Source organism: Zerene cesonia, chromosome 12 (genome assembly GCF_012273895.1).
Source record: "Zerene cesonia ecotype Mississippi chromosome 12, Zerene_cesonia_1.1, whole genome shotgun sequence".
NCBI classification, from domain to species: domain Eukaryota; kingdom Metazoa; phylum Arthropoda; class Insecta; order Lepidoptera; family Pieridae; genus Zerene; species Zerene cesonia.
This window is the reverse complement of record NC_052113.1, coordinates 1,092,743-1,114,247: the sequence shown is the minus strand read 5'-3', so window position 1 is coordinate 1,114,247 and position 21,505 is coordinate 1,092,743. Positions and strand designations below refer to the sequence as shown.

General features: G+C 33.7%; 3 protein-coding genes across 5 annotated transcripts in view; 1 reads left to right on the top strand and 2 right to left on the bottom strand.

Annotated features, from left to right (window-relative positions):
- Nucleotides 1–316: 316 nt before the first annotated feature.
- On the bottom strand, nucleotides 317–3,995 carry LOC119830753 (SUZ domain-containing protein 1-like). The gene is made up of 3 exons (XM_038353880.1): nucleotides 3,918–3,995; nucleotides 3,534–3,826; nucleotides 317–2,983 (listed from the first exon to the last, which is right to left on the bottom strand). The coding sequence occupies exons 1-3, from the start codon at nucleotides 3,975–3,977 to the stop codon at nucleotides 2,755–2,757; spliced, it is 582 nt and encodes a 193-aa protein (XP_038209808.1). The 5' UTR covers nucleotides 3,978–3,995; the 3' UTR covers nucleotides 317–2,754.
- A 288-nt stretch (nucleotides 3,996–4,283) lies between these two features.
- Nucleotides 4,284–10,320, top strand: LOC119830677 (DNA-directed RNA polymerase I subunit RPA1). 2 transcript variants are annotated; one of them, XM_038353757.1, is made up of 3 exons: nucleotides 4,284–4,435; nucleotides 4,537–8,700; nucleotides 9,442–10,320. In XM_038353757.1, exons 2-3 carry the CDS (start codon nucleotides 4,549–4,551, stop codon nucleotides 10,267–10,269), a joined length of 4,980 nt encoding a protein of 1,659 aa, XP_038209685.1. In that variant the 5' UTR covers nucleotides 4,284–4,435; nucleotides 4,537–4,548; the 3' UTR covers nucleotides 10,270–10,320. The 2 variants fall into 2 exon arrangements, with proteins under 2 accessions (XP_038209685.1, XP_038209686.1); XM_038353758.1 differs by having other exon boundaries at nucleotides 4,287–4,435; nucleotides 4,540–8,700.
- A 1,076-nt stretch (nucleotides 10,321–11,396) lies between these two features.
- LOC119830691 (putative inorganic phosphate cotransporter) overlaps nucleotides 11,397–21,505 on the bottom strand; it is a 57,831-nt gene continuing 47,722 nt past the window's right edge. For both annotated transcript variants that reach the window (XM_038353789.1, XM_038353788.1), the window contains exons 2-11: nucleotides 19,610–19,788; nucleotides 18,873–18,991; nucleotides 17,750–17,879; nucleotides 17,197–17,284; nucleotides 16,284–16,510; nucleotides 15,759–15,908; nucleotides 14,413–14,545; nucleotides 13,775–13,896; nucleotides 13,372–13,491; nucleotides 11,397–13,009 (exon numbers count right to left, since the gene is read on the bottom strand). In XM_038353789.1, the coding sequence (XP_038209717.1) occupies nucleotides 12,803–13,009; nucleotides 13,372–13,491; nucleotides 13,775–13,896; nucleotides 14,413–14,545; nucleotides 15,759–15,908; nucleotides 16,284–16,510; nucleotides 17,197–17,284; nucleotides 17,750–17,879; nucleotides 18,873–18,991; nucleotides 19,610–19,788 (1,475 nt within the window). In that variant the 3' untranslated portion in view covers nucleotides 11,397–12,802. The remainder of the gene's footprint in view (nucleotides 13,010–13,371; nucleotides 13,492–13,774; nucleotides 13,897–14,412; nucleotides 14,546–15,758; nucleotides 15,909–16,283; nucleotides 16,511–17,196; nucleotides 17,285–17,749; nucleotides 17,880–18,872; nucleotides 18,992–19,609; nucleotides 19,789–21,505) is intronic.

Genomic DNA, 21,505 nt, shown 5'->3' with positions numbered 1-21,505 from the left:
ATGGGTACCTGTGTTATGCTCAAAGATCGAAATCACTCAATGAGCAAAAAATTTGTTCACAACGCGTCGCAATAGTAAAAGATCCACAACGTGAAATTGTTATGGCCCTAATGAAAATACTCTCGACGTGTTGTGATAATCATAGAAATACCATACCAAATTCGTGTCGTGGTCGATATGCTATTGACAATGCTATCAAGACGCGTTGTGACAATGAAATTCATTATAAAAATTAACCATAACACGACGGATAGGTCTATATTACTGGAAATAATTTAAAATTCATAGTTTTACTTTGACCACGACGCATTGTGAGTTTTTTTTTCGCGGATTTGCGCTTTTGGTCTTTGAGCGTAACATATACACACATTCACACATTTTAAGGAACATAAAATTGAAAGTAAATGCGCTTAAAAATTCACAATTTAATATTATTTTATTATTCAACATTGTCCTTGTCTGTCTCAGGTAAAAACGTTATATTGTATAAAATTTTGAACACGCATAAAAATTCATGTCTCTAATGTATACGTTATTGTGCGTTCGGTTTTATATAATTATTATGTGATATACAATGAGTACGAACCCATTCAATATAAAATGGCGGTGATTCTTAAGTCACATGAAATATTTTGGTATTTCTCACATAATTGGTACACCTAGCACGCAAATAGAATACATTGGCCCAAATTAATAAAAATCGGCATAGGTTCTAAAACCTAATTATTAGCATCTTAACCATATCAGAAAAGTTACAAAAGAATCACCGCGACAGTCATATAAACGTAAAGCACATTAGAATAAAATAGATGTAACACAAGGCTTGTAATTAGATTACTATATCACAATCCATTGTTTACCTTAAAACTAATTTTTTTCTAGATTAAGAATGTTACAAACCTACGTATACCAATTGCGATAATTTACATTTTGATCGTTTTGTAAAATTTTGGTTGAGAATATTATTTGGTATGCGAGGAATCCTTTTACGAAAATAACAAAACATCGACAAGTATTTTTGATGAATATTAAGAACATTTCGACATTGGACAACCCACAAAGAATGCTCAAGTTGTATTTTTAATATCTTGACACACGATAACACTCCATTTTTACGTTAATTAATATCCAATTTTCACAATATAAAAGCAGGGTATATTCCAAGTAAAATAATAACAAAACGCCTCATAAACCGTTATAGTGTGTATAAAATGTTAAATTTAAAAATACCCATGCAAAGTACAGTATACAATGACTAGATGTCACAATATGGATGCTATACAATATTCGTAATGTGATTACACATCATTCTGATTTTGTATCACGTAAGTTGTACATAGCAGATCATTATTTCTTATTACGCCTATGCTTAAAATTAAAGCTACGCGATTTCAACTAATTTCCTTAGAGATGCAAAATCAAAACAATTGTACCTAAATATTAGTAGTTCATTATAGCATCAAAACCCTTTGGCCTGTACATATAGATATTAGAACTTCACAAAGAAGATTTTTTTTTTTAAGTAAATTTCAATCGGAACATTCACGCAAATTTAAAGTAAATAGAAACCAAATAATTTTTAACTTTAAATTGGTATTTTCACAACGACACCAAGACCTTGGTTTTGATTGCTAACTTCGGCAATAAAATGTATTTTTATTTATACTTGGTCTATAAAATGTCTGTTGTTGCGCATCTTAGAGCAGTTCTAATTATTTTAATTCAACGAAATTATACACAAATAATTAATTTAATCTTTACTGCTATAACAACTACAACAATTATTTAACTTTCACTCCTCATATAACAAAGTAAATTGATTAAAGAGCCTCAATTCCGGGGCCCCTCATCCTAATACTGCTCTGTATAGAATTTAAAAAGAAACTTAAATAATTATCGTAGTTGCAATTAAAAACATGTGATAGTATTCAGCTAAAACCTTATACTTATATAAAAACTGCATACAAACGTTATTACAGTTTGTACGCGTGTGTTAAGACGATTAAAATATTTAAATGACAAAATATAAATAACATGAGGCACAGTGTCAATTCTTACAGTCGAAGAGACTATAACATTAAAATCTATGGGAGTTTCATCAATTATTGTATTGTACAATATAATTGTTCCCCAGAAAGTGCATATTTACATGATTTTACAATATCTGTAAGTACTCGCTGAAATTATGTAAAATGTTTATAAAGATTATGTTAACAAACTGTACCATATATACTTTTCATTACAATTCTATGATTTTTTATAAATACCCTCATACTATTGTTAAATTGCCATCCAAACGCTGATATAGCCCTTAGAAAGCAAGTGATATTTTGACAGTGACAATACATAGGAAATGTAATTTTTACAATGGAAATATATCAAATAGAAGTTATTCAACAAAACAGAGTACTTTTTGTTAAATCTACTTTAATTTGAATTCCATTTACAATAACATATCTAGTGTATTCACATTTAAAGGTACAATTTGATATTGAGTTATTTGCATTGCACTCGCAGTAGCATATCACTCTGTACCTTTCACTAGCTTTTGACACAAAGGTCAATAACAACTAGGTACACATGCAATTTTAAATAATAACTGCATAGATGCAAGGCCACAAGACTTGGCAATGACAATCCATAATATTATTTATAACTAGATGCTTAAAAACTTACAGAAATTGTAAAACCAGGCACAAAGCGTTACCAGTCATAACGATTATGATAAACTTTAAATAATATAATCAGATAATGCTACCTCCGCACAAAACCCTTTGTACCGTCAGGACCCCTTGGTGTTCTTATCACCAGCACACCTGGTGGAGGTGGGGAGGGGAATATACCAGATGCAGTGGCACCGGGCGGCAACCGAGCCAGAACTTTCTTTTCCCTTCCTTTGGCATTATCGTTTTGACAATTCTTTGTTGACTTTGGGTTGTCATTTATATTGTTGGCTTGCAGTTTGTCTTGCAAGCGGCTCAGGCTGAAAAGAGATTTATTTGGATACAGATCTATACCAGTAACATAACGCTGAAGAGGTTGTTTGAATATGCTTATTTTAGGAACTACTGGACTGATTTCAAATATTATTTAATCAATAGGTGGGTACGTGATCTCTGAAGGCTATATAAGCAGCACGCGCGAATCGACTACTAGTGTAGTTAATACTATTTACATATTTTGTAGATTTCGCCACAGAAAAAAAAAATAATTTATTATTTAATGGAGGATAAATATATACTTCACGAAATATCATCAGAAAATGCAGAACACTTGTATTCACAAGTAGTTGTCACCTGTCACTGAGCTAAAAATAGTAGCAAGTTTTTTATTTCATAGAAAGACACTTTATAAGTAAATATAGCTCTAATGAATACATTACCACTCTATTGACTTTTCGATTATATGTTATAGATTATGAAATGGACAAATAAACATCGAGGTAAACATCAAATATGGTCTATGGAGTAAAAACGTTCTTAGCACATTTTTAGTGATTATTTCGATAAAACGCTAAAATTAGTGCTACATACTTATCGTCAATGACGTCTTCTGGGCTCCGAGCTTCCCCTAATATTCGCAAACGGGCCTCTTCATACTCTTTTTGTCTTTGTTCTAAAGTTTTTACAGGACGGGCACGGTTCTCTCCGTTGAGCTGGCCGCTCGACATAGAAGACGGCCGCTTTAATATACGAATAGCTGGCTCTGGCATTATGCACTGGGAGCCTATACACGCGTTATCCTCCACTATTACGTTAGTAACCTTGCAACTTTTCAATGTTGTCGTTGATGGGACACTTGACATTAGCTGGATCTTCTGGTCTAACTGAAACAAAGAAGTTATAGCATGATACAGTTGCCACTTATTAATGACTAAATAAACAACGTGCCAGATATGCTTTCACAGTTATACTTACACCAATTTCGTCCATATCCTCCCAACTTTCACATACGTCAACTTCATCTTGCGACGCCATGTTGACTCTAGCGTGAGTGACTGCAGGATAGTTTTGTATAAATAATTTATTTACGTTATAAACCGGTATTAAAAAGAAACATAACAACAAATGCAAAAAATAAAATCAAGTAAATATAAGAAACATGAAAGCGATGGTACATGTACGTTTCTTTTGAAAACGTACATATCATATTAATTATATAGGTACCTGGGGCATTTCAGGTATTAGTGTTGTATCTTTGCAAATATCGATTTATTTTTATCTGTGTTGATAAATATGAAACTTGTCAATTGTTTGATATCTGTATCAAATGTCACACAACAACAATGTACATGTGGTCTTGACTTTGACAATTTTACAAAAACATAATTTTATAAATTTTATGAGACTTTTAAAAGCTTAAAATCATTATTCATTTTAGGAATCTTAACAATTTATCGCTCAAAATATATATAATAATTAAATGCTAATCTGCGGTAAGGCAAATGGCTACATTTTTATAATAATACATAATTCTTTTACGTTGAGGTTAGTTGCCGAATAATTTCAGTAGATATATAATTTTTTTATTTGTTAGTAGGTTGCAAAGATGGACATTGATACAAATTTTTCGTCAGCCTTAAAAGGGTTGACGTCTGTTGATCCTGAATCTATCCAGTTTCTAACATTCACTGATGAAGACATCAAGAAATTGAGTGTTGTAAAAATAACCAATGTAACAACTTTTGATACTTTGGGTTACCCTACACCTGGAGGGTTATACGACCCTGCTATGGGCCCGATAAGAGACAGAAATGACTATTGTGCAACTTGTAATAACCAAATGTTACACTGTCCTGGTCATTTTGGCCACATTGAACTACCTCTGTGTGTTATAAATCCACTCTATATTAAAAATGTATACACATTGTTCCGGGTTTCCTGCTTAAAATGCCATAAAATTCAAATGGATGATAAAATAAAGTTTATATTGAAGTTACAACTGGACTTAATAGATGCAGGCTATGTGACAGCTGCTTTGGATTTAGAGAACCTTGTTATTGATACTAAAGAAAAAGGCCAGCCCAGTAGTCCAGACAAGCCACACAAAATGATTCGTAAATACCAAAAGTTATTAAAGAAGACAGATGGTGTAACAAAGACTTTCCAAAATAAGAACACAGATAAATTGAGAACCAAGATTATTAATTTTTATTTTAAATCAATGAATACAGCTAGGACATGCATATTCTGCAGAAGCAAGTTAATAAAAGTCACAACAACAGACAATAAAATTATGTACAATACAACGGCAGATACAGGATCAAAAGGGCTAAAAATATTAATGCCAGATGAGTTGAAACAGAATTGTAGCGCTATTGCTGAGAATGATGAAGATATATTGAAGTACTGTCTTCCTTTATTGAAGCATACAAACCTGAAACCTGTTACAGATGTATTCTTTTTGCAAGTATTGCCTGTCTTACCACCAAATGTTCGGCCATGTAATGTAGTGCAGGGCGAATTAGTTGAACACCCCCACAATAATGTCTACAAAAATATTCTTGCAAAGGCCTACACAGCTAGAGTGGTCCTACAAGTATTAAAAAGTCATGATCCACAGAAAACCATAGATAATCTGGATGCAGAACCAAGGAAAAGTTACGAAGGTACATATGGCAAGTCCCCAGCTGAAAAATTGCATACGTTGTGGCAAGAATTACAGGTGAATGCTCAAAACTTGCTCAGCAGTAGTGGTCCGAAAGCCAGTTCTTATGGTCTCAAACAAATCATAGAAAAGAAACAGGGTATTATAAGAATGCATATGATGGGAAAGAGAGTCAATTTTGCTGCTCGATCTGTCATCACACCAGATCCCAATGTGGATATAGATGAAATAGGAATGCCGGATGTTTTTGCTACAAAACTCACATACCCTGTACCAGTAACTGAATGGAATGTTGATGAGTTAAGAAAAATGGTTATAAATGGCCCTAATGTCCACCCAGGTGCTGAAAAGTTAGAAATTAAGAATGGACGAATAATAAGAATTCCACCTGACTCCATAGAGAAAAGAAAAAGTCTGGCTAAAAGATTACTTACTCCTGAAGAATACAAGAAAACTGGTTTAAAGATTGTTCACAGACATTTAATAAATGGTGATGTTTTAATATTAAATCGACAGCCTTCTCTTCACAAGCCTAGTATGATGGCACACAGAGCTAGAATTCTCAAGGGAGAGAAAACTATTAGATTACACTACGCTAATTGTAAATCATACAATGCAGATTTTGATGGTGATGAAATGAATGCACATTTCCCGCAGAACGAAATTGCTAGAAGTGAGGCTTATAACATTATGTCAGTACGCCATCAATATTTAGTACCAAAGGATGGGACACCATTGAGTGGTTTAATTCAAGATCATGTAATTTCAGGTGTACGAATGTCTTTGCGAGGGACATTCTTCAATAAATCTGATTATCATCAACTTGTTTTTCAAGCTCTAGCAAATCATAAAGGAGAAATAAAACTATTACCACCTACAATATTGAAACCAGTAATGCTCTGGTCTGGTAAACAAATTCTTTCTACTATCATTATAAACAATATCCCAAAAGGCAAACCATATTTGTCATTAATAGGAAAAGCGAAAATCAGTTCTAAAGCTTGGCAAAAGTCACAAGGTAGACCTTGGAAAGCGGGGGGTATACCATTTTCTAATCCTAATGAAATGTCTGAAGCGGAAGTGATAATAAGAAAAGGAGAACTTTTGAGTGGTGTATTGGACAAAACTCATTATGGTGCTACACCCTATGGTCTTGTGCATTGCATGTACGAGTTGTATGGTGGAGATAGCTCAAGTGCCCTTTTAAGTTCGTTTTCTAAAGTTTTTACTTTCTATCTTCAATGGATTGGATTCACTCTCGGCGTCAAAGATATTCTAGTCGTAGAAGAAGCAGATAAGAAAAGGGAAGAAATTGTCCGTTTGGTGAGACAGGTCGGTAAACTCGCAGCTGTTAAAGCAACAGAATTACCGGCAGATACTGACGAAAATAAGATAAAAGAAACCATTGGAGATATGATGAATAAAGACCCGAAGTTTAGGGCGAATTTAGATAGGCAATACAAAAACGTGCTTGATTCGTACACAAATAACATAAATACTGTCTGTTTAACTCAAGGCTTATTAGAGAAATTCCCATATAACAATCTTCAATTGATGGTTCAATCGGGTGCTAAAGGATCTACAGTTAACACTATGCAGATTTCATGTTTGTTGGGACAAATTGAATTGGAAGGCAAAAGACCTCCACTGATGATGTCCGGTAGATCCTTGCCTAGTTTTCCTCCGTATGATATAACACCCAGAGCCGGTGGTTTTATAGATGGTCGATTTATGACAGGAATTCAACCACAAGAGTTCTTCTTCCATTGTATGGCTGGTCGTGAAGGTCTAATTGATACAGCCGTTAAAACAAGTCGTTCTGGTTATTTGCAAAGGTGTTTAATCAAACATCTCGAAGGTCTCAGTGTGGCGTATGATAACACGGTTCGGGATGCTGACGGCAGCGTCGTTCAATTTGCTTATGGCGAAGATGGACTTGATGTACTGAAATGTCAATATATTAAAAAAGACCAATTTCCATTCCTAGACATGAATGTAAATGCAGTGATTAGTAAATCGATTATCAAAAAACTTAAGGAAGAAGAAGACAAAGTAATAATAAAAGCGAAAAAGTCATTAAAGAAATGGAAGAAAAAGTATGGAAGTCCGTTTGAGAAAGAAAGGAGCAGTGGATTTGCTAAATTCTCAGCAATTGCAAGGAAAAATATAACGCTTGATGAAAAACCCACTGATGAAACTCGTGATCCATATTATTGGGAGCTTGAAAAAATGTGGAGATCATTGGACGATGAAGAAAGAGCTGAATACACAAGGAAGCAATGCCCAGAGCCAATTCCAAGTAAAATGTCGCCTGAATATAAATTCGGTGTTATTAATGAACAACTTGATGACCTTATTCAAAGTTATCTAAAAAATCGTGATCAAAACATATTTAGAGAAATAACCGATGATGATAAATTCAAGGAAGTAATGAATGCAAAATATTTAGCTTCTATGGCAGCTCCTGGTGAGCCTGTAGGCTTGCTTGCGGCACAGTCTATAGGAGAGCCGTCCACTCAGATGACACTGAATACCTTCCACTTCGCCGGTAGAGGTGATATGAACGTCACACTCGGTATACCACGTCTCAGAGAAATTCTCATGACTGCATCGGCAAACCTTAAAACACCAAATATGGATATACCATTCCTTGATAACATTTCAGACCTAACTCGTAAAGCTGAAAAATTAAGAAGGAAAATGAATAGAGTCACCGTAGCTGACGTATTAGAAAAGATAAACGTAGAATGTGAAATTGTGACAAAACCAAATAGACAGTTGAAGACAACGATGCGATTCGTATTTCTACCACACTCCCAATTCAAAACGCAATATGTTATAAAACCAGCACAAATAATAAAGCACATGCAAAATAAGTTCTTCTCGGAAATGTTTACGCATATTCGTAAACAAGCTAAAGCCACTTGTGGTGTCTTGTGGTCGACAGAAAAGGAAAAGAAAAGGAGAGGTCCTGCTGACGATGATAATGAAGATGATGAGGGTTTTGAAGAAAAGCCGGATACAGCGACCGGAGCAGACCCAGCCGATAGCTCGGACGAAGAGGGACCTAACGATGATGACGACAATACTGACGTGAGTTTGTGTTTTTTTTTTCGTTGGTGGTGGTAATTTTAATATGTGGAAACAGAAGCATATAAATAATTATTCATAATACTTAATTCTTTCTGTTATATGAAATATCGATTTGTATAATACAATATTATTATTTATTTATATTGTCGTGCTTCCTTCATGAACAGCTGGATCATTTTAAAAAATCACAACCACATAGAAGGATGACATGAAATTGAACGACACACAGCAGCATTTGCATATGCTACCGTGTTCGGTCGGTGAGTTTCGGAGATCCGAAATCCTAATCGTTAACGTTCCAGTCCTTTACCTTATTCCCTACATCAATCCAATCCATTTGCATAGACATAGGCCCTGTGCAAATGTTGTGTCGTGTCGTCTTCGTCGTGAGGAGGTCAACTAAACCTAGTTCATCTGTGGAGGCGTAAGGCCTTAAATCGGCCTTTCGCCTCTCCAAATTATATGCGGTGGTAGCGCTTGCCATCAGGCGACCCACCTGCTCCATTGCCGACTTTCTAATCGCTAGAAGATATGTTTAGAGATGGTTTTGTGATTTTTCTCTCTCTTCTATTTTCAATATATTATTATCCAATTAGCATAATCCTGAAACATATCATAGATTTTTCTTGTGTTTTTGTATGTAGTTAATCATTCACTGCATTTTAAAATACGCTTTTCGCTCATGTAGTCTCAGATAAATAAAACAGGTTGTAATTTTAAATCACGTATTTCTACTTCCAGGTGAAAATCCGCAAAAAACAAGCAGATGAGCAGGAGTACGATGATCCCGAATCTGAGGAAGAAGAAAAGTCCGATGATGAAATAGAAATAGAAAATGAGGAACAAAGCTTCAAGGATATAGAAGAAGACGAAGAAGACAATTCGGGAAAAGTATCAGCCGCTCACAATAAGTCTATGGCAGATGTCGTTGAGCGCATTAGTGATGCTACAAACTACACCTTTGACACGAAGTCCTATAAATGGTGCGAATTAACAGTTCTATTCCCAATTAGCTTCCTAAAAGTCGATCTCTCTCAAGCATTACGCGAGGCCGCCATGAAATCCGTCATTTATGAGATCAAGAACATAAAACGTGCTATCACCAATAAAGAAAAGGGAGTTCTATACCTGAAGACAGAAGGAATAAACATCGTCCAAATGTTCAAATACAATAACATGTTAGATTTGAATAAGCTATATAGTAACGATATTCACGCGATTGCTAGAACGTACGGCATCGAAGCAGCTAATAAAGTGATAATTAAAGAAATTCAAAATGTGTTTAATGTGTACGGTATTACAGTTGATCCGAGGCATTTGTCTTTGGTCGCTGATTATATGACGTATAATGGAGTGTTTGAACCAATGAGTCGCAAGGGCATGGAAGCTTCGTCTTCGCCGTTGCAGCAGATGTCCTTTGAATCGTCTTTGATATTTTTGAAGGAAGCGGTACTTAATGCTAAAACTGATAGTCTTCGGTCTGCTTCGAGTTGCCTTATGATCGGGCAACCATGTCGCGTTGGTACTGGAGCGTTTAGTTTGCAGCATTATTCTAAAGTTGTGGGATAAGCAGATTTTATAATTCATGTACATTTAAGTATTTTAGGCTTAAAATATATAATTGGGTTAGAATTTGCATTTTTATTTACTGTTTACATAAGCTTATTAAATATCGTTACTTAGTGTATCAAGTCATAGCCAGTTTAGCCTGGTCTAAAATTATACTTGACATGGTATAAATAAAGAACGTCTTTATTTATACCATGTTAGAATACAGGACCGTGACGGATTAGTCAATGTCGTCTTCATGGACGTTCTAAAATACTACGTCCATGAGTGTCAACAAAAGTAATCAATGTTTAAACAAGTATTAACTGCCATTGGTTGAAAAAGTTTAAAGTATTAAAATCAGCGTATTGCTTACTTCCACGAGTCTACCCTTTTAACTTTTAGGTAGAACTGATCCTTATTGTACAATTCATCTTCACCTTCATATTCTTAATGCGCTTACATTCCCTACACAATTTGTAGCAATCCCCACTCGCACACACAATTTATAGAACATATTATATAATCTGTGGTACAATAACGTATAGCTAATAGTACTCGGGGATCCATAATGCAAGGATCAAAGAATTTTTAAAATGATCCAGCTGTTCATGAAATTGTTTCATCCCCCTGCAACATCACAACTACCTCTGTTATATTAGTCATGATATTTACTCACCTAGTTTTTACTTCAATGCACATGACTAGTTTCTTAAAATAAACTAACGATTTCTAAATTAAATTGTTAAAATAAAACGACAGCATACTTAAAAACCTCGTTTATTTTCTTGAAAATTTTAAAAGCATTTATTAAAAGTTACAGGAATAATACAGAAATGTTGTTCCATGTTACACACGGCATCTAATAGTTAATATATTTTTGGATCATCTAATAGTTAATATTATACGAGGCACTTCTGTCATTGGCAATTTTCTCAGAAAATATTAATACTATAAATTGGTACAAAGGTCTATTTTAGAATAATATCACCCAATATATATTAATGTCTATGACAAAATACTAAAATGAATATAAAATTTGTCTATGGTAATTTAGCATATCATAAGCCAAACTTAGCTTATGTACACTAACAATATGATCACATCAGCTCCGAGCACGGTATGAATAAAATAAAACTAAAATGATAAATAATTTACATCTTATATTAATATCTGCATATCTAACGCATTAACATTTGCTTAAAGCGAATACTAAACATTTAAAATAAATTCAAATTATAGGTAATTACCGTTTGGCACTAACTCAAGAGCACAGACTATATGGTTTGTAATTCGAAAATTGAATTTAGTAGTTTGGAGTGTGGCATGAAGCAACACGAGATCTCAAATTAATGTAATTTTTTCAAAATTATTGACGCCAGTAACTTCATGCAAGACAAAACATGGCTTCATTATATTAGGCAGGGTAAAATAATTCGAAAAATCGTTTAAAGAATAATTACCCAAAAAAAATTCTATTAAATTAGTCAGAACTAGTGATTCTCAAAATTATTGTATTCGAGTAACTGCATATTTATGTATCAAAATCCACACTGTTTTTTTATAGTCCGTATAATATTTCATATTGATCTTTAAATTCATTAGTGCAGGGGTTCTGAAAATTCACTGGCTTGGACGGTAACATTAAAACAGTTGGACCCATTGTCACTTACTTAACAAATAATTGTGTTAATTTTAAATGAACTTTTCGACTCATATTATAAATCATCTTATAGTTTATGACATACAGTACAAAGTAATTTAAGAGGTCTTTCATTAATGTAACCATTGTAGATTTAAATGTTTTTTATTCACGATGTCATAGACTAATTTTCTATGATATATAATATTGGCCCAAAGCTTTGACTACATAGTTATGTATCAAGCAAAAGTTCATTTTTATTAACACACACCTCGCATTCATCTACACTCAAGCGTTATAATACTTTTACATATAAATACTTAATTAATTTAATAAATAAAAATGATACGAGTCCAAAGAACTACTCAAGATATCACAGCCCCAATGATGTGCGTCTTTTATGTATTTTGTGTACAAAACACATTGACCAGGTATAGACTGTATGCATAGAACAAATGTAACGTGTGATTTTTCTGAAATATTCAAACAGTACAGAATACTTTTGATTTAAATGCTCTTAAGTAAAAAATGTTAGCCTTCTAGCTAACAAAACTGAAATTCATAGTACAGAAAAAGCATGTTCTCTCATTCTACCGTATTATATAGATATGGTGGAGCGAGAGAGCACTATCGTAAATAGACGTTACACTTGAAAGAAGGAGAAGAAGAAATGGAAATAATTAGCTAACAGTCTCACCTAAAAGCTCTAAAACTTTGCAACTCGTATCACTATCAGCTTAAGGCGAACGTGAGAGACGCGATTATTATATTTTTATTTAGAAGCCAACCTGCAAAGAAAAATGTCATCTTCAGATAAATAAAAAATAAATAAAAGTTTCCCTCCGATTATTTGACAGCTGGCAACTGTCATTGTTTTCTGTCAATCTCTCAAGCCCGCCAAGCTGCTATAATCTATTGCGCGGTCTCCGCTGTGTTCTCATTTTTGGCGGCATTCTTCTTTGCTTTTTTATCTGCGGCTTTCTTAGCGTTCGCTTCGTCGTCGGCGGGGTTGTCCCAGTCCTGCCGCCTTCCTGAACCGAACAGATTGTAGAATGTCGCACAGAATATGTAAATTCCGCCAGCGATATAGAATACTTTCCTCCATTGTGCTTGTGTCGGCTGAAAGAATAAAAATTGTTTGGATTTGTTATTTTAGGGAAGAATAAATTTGGTTGATTTAAATGTAAAAAATGTTTGAATTTAATGTACAACAATAATTTTGTATAGTTATTTTTTTCTTTCTTTAAAAATCACAATCACATCTCATCATTTCATATACAATTTTTTTTTAAGTACCATAAAACAGATTCAATTTACGATACATATTGAAGAAAAATCTTATCACCGCATATTTTATATCCATCAAAATATATTTTAATACTCCTCTGATAGTATTCATAATAAAAATTTCCTTCACACATCACTCTACTATAAATGCTTAGTTTGTCGTAATTTGTAAGAGATAACTTTTAGCTTATTACCTTTCCTTCAATTATATATCCAGCGACGATGGGAGCCAGTAAACCGGTCAAGTTGGCGAGGCAGTTGGTGAATGCCATCAGAATTCCAGCGAAACGAGGCGATATATCCAAATGGTTCACCTAAACAAGAAATTTTTATTTAGATTATGGAATGTTCCAGAATTTCTCTATAAATAAAAAAAAAATTGTAAGTAAGTTTGAAGAGTATAAAAACGTATTGTTTATAATAGATTCATTACATATATATTTTCACTGTTACTACAAACTACGAAAGATCCAGAATATTACTACTAAATGTTTACTGCATATTGCAAGAAATTGCTTAAACGCTCAAACAGACTGAGGAAATAAAAACATACAGAGAAAACGACCATTTTCTAATTATTTTCGATTAAAAACGTACCTTGAAACCCGAGTAAATACCGCCGTTGAGACCCACGCCTACAGCAAGTATGGCCACAGTAGCCGCGGGATTACAGCCCGTGTTCGCTGCGATGAATAAACCAATTGCTGGACCGTATTCACCTGGAAAGGAAGAAATTTTGATAAAAAATTTTTAAACACCAGCTAACCTGGGAAATGTAGATACACTAGAACATTCTGATCACTGTTAAAGAGGCAATAATAGTAATACACAAAATATACCATAAGTTTAATTTTTTGTTTTATAGAATTGAAATGCCTTATAAATGGACGGATTCGAATCCCGCCTCGTGAAATAAGCTTTTCTATTCTTTAACATTTTCTGATTTATAAAGCACTAGACGCTCGTCGCAGCTCCGCCCGGATATCAAGATTCCTGTTATATCCCAAGGGAGCATTTAATCGGGATAAATTGTATCCTATCACCATTATACCCTGTCTGTATACCAAATTGCATCGAAATCCGTTCAGTAGTTTTAGCCTGGCGGACAAACATCCAAACAAACACACTTTCACATTTATTATATTACTGTGTTTTAAAAACTCTAAAAATAAAAGGCTTAATACAGCTATGAGTAAAGGCATAGCGACTTCACTCGTACTTCAATGAATCCTCACCAATACTGTTAATGATCTTTCTGACTTGGGTGTGGTTGAATCTGCCACTGGACAGCATCCAGTCGGCCACCACAGAGATGAACATTGAGAACAACCACATGCACAGATACGGGAGGGCTGACACGAAACCATTCTGAAATAAAAGATATTAATTATTAATTGATAAGTTCTCCTATTTTTTATAAGAGCATTTTTTTTTAATTTTCTCTTCTAATGCTGGCGTATATAAAATGTTTAAGTATGTACTTATTTTTTCGTTATTTTCGCGCAATCTTGCATTTGTAATTTCTTTGTTTCATCATTAAATCTTTTGCGTGTTTGATGAATAATAAAACTAGTATCTCTACTCTAAATATCTAAACCATATAAATTGATTTTTTTTAATCTAGTAGTAAATTAATCGAATTCCTTATTTAGTTTAATGTAATATGTAGGTTAGATTGCGTAATTTACCTAGAAATCAACTTGATCATTAAAAAACACACAAACAAACGATTATGAATAATTATTTATCAAGTGCTGACGTCAGCGTGACGTTGAAAATGAAACGTGAGCTATAATTTAACGCAGTCAATGGGAGTCTAGGATAAAATTAGACACAGAAACAACAAATGATAATGTCAACTTTAAAACACGCGTGTAGAACTCATTTTTGTTTAATTCGAGGACTATGGACTTTGACCCCGTATGAAGATTGTAGAGTTACTTTTTATCAATATACTTTTTTAACATGTCCTTCAACAACTAAACTACTATAGTGTACACAATTTCATCCAAAGAATATAAAAGAGTAGTGGAATAACAAAAATAGGAATAATTCCACATTAGAAAATGTAAAAAGCACCCTATTAAATAAATTAAAATTAGGAATGTATAATGTATATATTATTTAACCGTTTAATGTAATTTACATTCTTAACATGTTCAACATTTCATGAATTTCATACAACCACCGCCGTGATTCATAATTCACTTGATTCGTCCAATTACTTGACCCGGCCACTTGACCTTTTGACAGCCCGCGTGATTAATGGCTAATTTGCGCGCGAACGAGCTTGTCATTTGTCAACCACAATGTGATTTAATTTGACAATTTAACGATGAAATTTAACGGTTGCCGATTTTGCTTCATATTTAATATTAAATTATTTACCAGGTAATATACGATTGAAGTAATTCCTTACGATATGAGAGATAATTAATTATTGATGCATTGAACTCTGACCAATAAAAAGTCCAAGTGAATGGAATAAATTAATAAATATAATACACCAAGCTATCACCACCACAATGGGCGGCTTGGTAGATCTCTTAATTAAGTGTAATTTTAGAATACTTCAACTCACATCCTTGATAGAGAAGTGCAGCACTTGACGCATGAATGTCGGCAATTCTGTCATCAGCGTCTCGTAGCCGTAGTTCTGTCCCATGTGCGCCAGCATGATCGCCCAGAACGGCATTGACATCAGGATCTTGCGCCACGGGATTGGTGGTGACTGGAATGAGTATGAGATGGTATATTTCGAGATTTGTGACGTGTTATAGGGATGTATTGACATACATAGTTAAGGAAGAGATGATTGTGCATGTTGTACGGGAGTTTTTTAATTCTTGATCTCCTAGATACAGACAATGCAATTTTTAAACATAATGAGAATAAATTTTGACCACATTTAGAAACTATGGAAAATAGCTCTTCGAAATTCAAATGATGTTATGTAATAAATAAATTATACATTGTTAAATATACACTTACACTTACTTACTTTCATTTAAAGATAAAACGACAGACTAGAAAGTAGAAAAAATTACTGTTGGAGCTAATTGTAAGAAAGAAATAAACAAAAATTAAATTATAGTCAAACACTCACGCTAGACCCAGCCGCGCCCCACAACGAGTTCAATATATACTTCTTCTCCGCCTCCTTGATGCTGGGACACTGTTCCGGGTCTTCGGACACAAAGAGCAGGAACGCGATACACCACACGGTGCCGATCAGCCCGAACACGTAGAAGATGGACGGCCAGCCGCCGGCGAAACCGTACGCGGAGAGCAGGCCCGATAGCGGCATCGAGATAACCGTCCCGAATTGGGCACCTGACAGGGAAAAATTAAGTTTAATATGCAATATATAATGGTTTCCTAATTCCTTTCTAGAATATTAAGATATTTGTTCTAGAAAGGTTAATAGGAATAAACGGTATGGGAAGATCAGTAGGTTTTCTAAAAACTAGCGTTTCCCGCGGCTTCGCACGTCTTAAATTCGAAGTATAACCCTTTTCCCCCCATTTCTTTCTATGTTATTATACATATAAATTCCTCTTGAATCGATGATATATATTAAAAAAACATCTGTTACGTAATTTTAAAGATCTAAGCATACAAACTCATATAGTGATGACACACCATTACGATTCCATTAACATACTATGACAATCCAATTACCATTGTAACAAAATTCGTATTCTGACTAAATCATAGACACAATAATATCTATATATATAAAATTCTCGTGTCACAGTTTTCGTTGCCATACTCCTCCGAAACGGCTTGACCGATTTTGATGAAATTTTTTGTGCTTATCTAAATGATGAGAGTAAGGCAGAACAGCGTTTGCCGGGTGCAGCTAGTATCGTATAAGAATTGCATGTCTTAATGTGATGCTTCGGTGTTGCTAAAGAAAATATCCCATCACATAATCTCCCCATGGCAATATGGAAATCTTTTAATATAAAAATTAATATATTTTTGTAATTGCTCCTTGTTAACAAGACTATCCTTACCGGCATATACAGCTGCTCCCATCCGACTTCTTTCGTTGGGTGGAATCCATTTTGCTAGCATCGCGTGTGAACACGGGACTATGGGTCCCTGTGGACGAATATTTTACAAATGAAACTAATGAAATACTCCAATTTACTTTTACAGCTAATAACGAATTGGCGAAAGCTTAATTAAATAATATCGGAGAGTGAGCCACGCCATCTAATAATATTATTTAACATAATAAATAAAATATTATTTAAAATTTAATTATCATAAATTTATTTTAAAACTTGAAGTCAAATTCCACTGATATTGAATAAGTTTCAGTCAGTCGTCAATTGTTCATGAATTGAATAAATAACCTTTTATCCCTTTAAACGGTCTGAATGTTTGGGCTTTTTGGTACATTCACTTTAGCACATTATTGAATTGATTTATATGACTAAATAATAAAAATTTATTAAAACTATATCAAAAAATAAGAAAAGATATTTATACAGTATGACTCTCACAAGTCTCAATATAAACGCTTCAGCTTTATGACCGATTACTATATGATTGATAACTAACCTCTCCCAATCCCTGGATAAATCTGACCAGAATAAGCCAAGGGTAACCAGCCTCAGCCGCTACTGGGACCAGCAGACCGAAAACGGAGTTGATCAACATTCCTACACCGAGGAACAGACGGGCTCCGAACCTGGGACAAATATAGTCAATAGAGGAAATAGACAGACGTGTAGACAGTTGGCAATAAATTAAGAAAAATATAAGTGTCTTAATAAACATTTTTAGTATGGCAACATTTCACCTTTTAAGTGAAGTAATGTGACTACAGTTTCTAAATTTAAAAACAGTGAGTAAAAGCAGTTTTTACTCTATTACACATAATTAATAAAGCTCGATAAGGGTAGTGCTATTTAAGCTGGAAGCTACAGATCGACCAGAGATACATTCAATAAAATAAAACTCAATTCACGTAAACTAATAAATTCGAATAAGAAGCGAGCAATGCTTCACTTACTGGCTGCTTTATATAATCTATGCTCCACATTGCAACATTGACGTAAGTTTTTATTTCTGTATTTTAAATATAGAAAATAAATATTACGTCCATGGAAGATACTCAATAAATCGCCTAGCCGAAAGCTTTCGAAGTGAATAATTTCACACCACTTTTTTCCAGTACATTATCTAAGTATAACCAACGCACGTGATGTACCGTTTTTAGCACTTTTGGCTACGATTTCACTAACTAAATTTAGAAATTATTACTTACACTTTTTCGTTAACAACCTCATAGCTGTGTTGTTTAAATGAAATTGTTTATTCGTGGAATAAACAAGCTGGTTTGTGAATTTTTATGAGTATCATCAATCAATCATAATGAAGTTTACATTCAGATTAAATTATTTAACGAGAATAAGCATTTTTCAAAGTGAAAATAATTATGAATCAATCATATATATTGATTGAAGTTTAATCAAATTAGTCAGATAAGTTTGATACGAATATTTTTATTAAAATAAAAACTTCCATTTAAATCCCCTTAAACATAATATTTCTGATATAATGCAACTCATTTCTACATGAAAATAATATCCAAACCACATAACTTAATATATAAATAAAAAAAAATTACAACTTTAAATAGACGTGAATTTTAAGCCTAGGTACAAATCTAAGGTCTTACCTCTTGGACAGGATACCGAAGGGGATTTGAGTAATAACATATCCATAGAAGAATGATGAAAGAATATAGCCCTGGAGGGTGGAACTCCAAACAAATTGGCCATCTTGAGTTAACACCTCCTGTAAATTAAAACCAGGTTAAACACATATTTCTGAAAGAAGTAAACAGAGATATCGTATTTGCATTTGGGCTCTCGATGTTTAAGATGCAATGGAATTAAAGATAAGAGAATTTTATGGTCTTTCTTGGAGTAAATTTTTATTCATATGACAATTTTCAGCAAAAAAAAGTATGTGGTGTTGTATAAAAATGGATTTGTAATTCAGTTAATATATATATATTTTTTTTCATTGGGTAGCAAAGGATGAGAGACAGTTGATAAAACAAAAAAGATACAAATTTCGTATTCTCTCCCACAATAAAAGCCTAAACCTAAGGCAAAATCTAGGCTGATGATCTCGTGCTTACTTTTTACTCAAAGCAGTTTAATAAAAGAATCAGTCTAATGTAGCTCTTTGGTGGAAGAACACTAAATCAATATCTACAGAGTTTTGCTTTAGAGAGAGTAAATTTTTTCACGTTTATCATACCCCCATAGCTCACCTTAACAGCATAAATTTTGTTGCACTGCACATTAGTAGAGCGACACTTCAATAATAGATGAAAAGCCTGGCTATATGGTAGAGAAATACTCTGTAATCATAACCCAATCTCGCTTCATATTCCAAAGAACCCACCTTAGTAGAATTGCCATCAACAGCCCCGCACTCAGTATCCATTGCCTCCTTGTCCACCGGCAGCGCGGTGTGGTTCACCATCGCTACGATCGCGACGGACATGTTCGTTCTCATGATATACGCATTTGCCATGCCCAGAAACAGCATGAATGTTACCCAATGCCGTGTGCCCAGGCCACCTGGAAAGATGAAACATTATTTATATAAATAAAAGTACATGGCATGAAGTATGAAGGGATATTAACGCATACCCAAGGGACTATGATGCTTAAGAATACACTATCCTTAGAAAACAAAATAAATGTAGGTTTTTCACGATAAAATGCCTAAGAACGGTCTACTAGGTTTACCGGAAATTCAGAAGTAATAGCGTCTTAGTGCATTAAATTAAGTTCGTTCTAAAAATCCTAGGTCGCAACGTTGAACAAAGTACCCTTAAGTTACCTGACGCACCGAACGCGTCATTATTAATAAAAGATACAATGCACAAATTATCACTGCGTTTTAGCTAGCACTAGAGTTTAATCCAAAAAACGAATGATTAATGGCAAATATGTGTTCGCTGAGTAAGAGAGACGAATTTAGGAAACAAGTAGTCGACTATAAAAATTAAGCCATAAATATGCAATCGAAATAATGAATCGCCTGATAATGTCTGCTTACATCGCAACATAAGTCAATTTAATGGACAAGCGATGGGAAAGGCATCATAATTTAAAATAAAAACAAAGAATGCAAGAATACATTGAAGTATGCATCATTTTATTTCGACTCCATCTTCAATCACACGGTACGAAAAAACATAAAAAGAATGATCTTTTTCGCGTAATCTTTTTAGTATGATACAAGCTCCATAATCCTTCGAATTGTTTATATTCAATTATTGTTTTTTTAAAACTAATGTAGTTATTTATTTTATTTATAAACTCTTTAATATACAATGCACAGTCACACAATGAAATCAAGTAATAATTTTCAATCTTTGTTTAGTTTTGTATTTATAAAAATATCTTTCATACTATTAAAACAATTAACACAAAGAGCAAAGACGGGGCGGAACGATATTTCAACATATAACTACTGAGTGCTGATCCATTATGGATGAAACTTTACATTCGAAATATGCGTTTGTATTGGGTTTGTATCATCCATCCGACATTCATCTAAGTTAATGCACACATAACGATAAATTATGCCATGTCAGCATGATTTCAACAATTAAAGGAATTAATTGATTAATTATACATGACAATGATGTTTATAAGATAAGATATGGGTTTTATGACTAATATTGCTTTATATAGCTAATACATAGAACATAATACAAGATTTTTTTTGATAAAAACATACTTAATACTAATCAGATTTAGATAAGACTTAATATATAAATAGATGGAACTTCGGAGAGGAATATTGGCTTATTATTGTGACGAACTAAATATTTAATTTCCATATAATTGCTTGCCATTCTTTTGTCCTCATTACACCATTATCATAAACGTGTGATGAAATGACCGTTTAGGAATCAATGTCGGTATAAAGATTTTAGCTTTAAAAGCTGGTAAAATCCAATTTACTGATGAATCCTACTTCGTACTAATGTTATAAATGAGAAAGTTTTTAAAGATGTGTGTGTGTTTGTTTCTCTTTCACGCTAAACCTACTGAAGCGATTGCAATGAAATTTGGTACGTAGACAGCTGGACAACTAGAATAACATATAGGCAACTTTGTATCCCGATATTCCTACAGGATACGGACTTACGCGGCTATGTGAACTTGGCACCCGACTTAAAAAAAATCACATTTTTTTGCTCCGTTCGATAGATTTAGATATGTAGTCGTAAGTAGTGAAGATAATTTCGTAAGTAGTAGCACCAAAAAAAAATTATAAGGG

Bases quoted from the DNA above. Each gene is read 5' to 3' on its own strand.
- LOC119830753 (XM_038353880.1), bottom strand. From the start codon at position 3,977: ATGGCGTCGCAAGATGAAGTTGACGTATGTGAAAGTTGGGAGGATATG. The intron at 3,827-3,917 runs GTAAGTATAACT...TCTTTGTTTCAG, and splicing joins AGGATATGGACGAAATTGGT to TTAGACCAGAAGATCCAGCT. The intron at 2,984-3,533 runs GTATGTAGCACT...ATCTCTTTTCAG, and splicing joins GAAGACGTCATTGACGATAA to CCTGAGCCGCTTGCAAGACA.
- LOC119830677 (XM_038353757.1), top strand. From the start codon at position 4,549: ATGGACATTGATACAAATTTTTCGTCAGCCTTAAAAGGGTTGACGTCT. The intron at 8,701-9,441 runs GTGAGTTTGTGT...TTCTACTTCCAG, and splicing joins ATGATGACGACAATACTGAC to GTGAAAATCCGCAAAAAACA.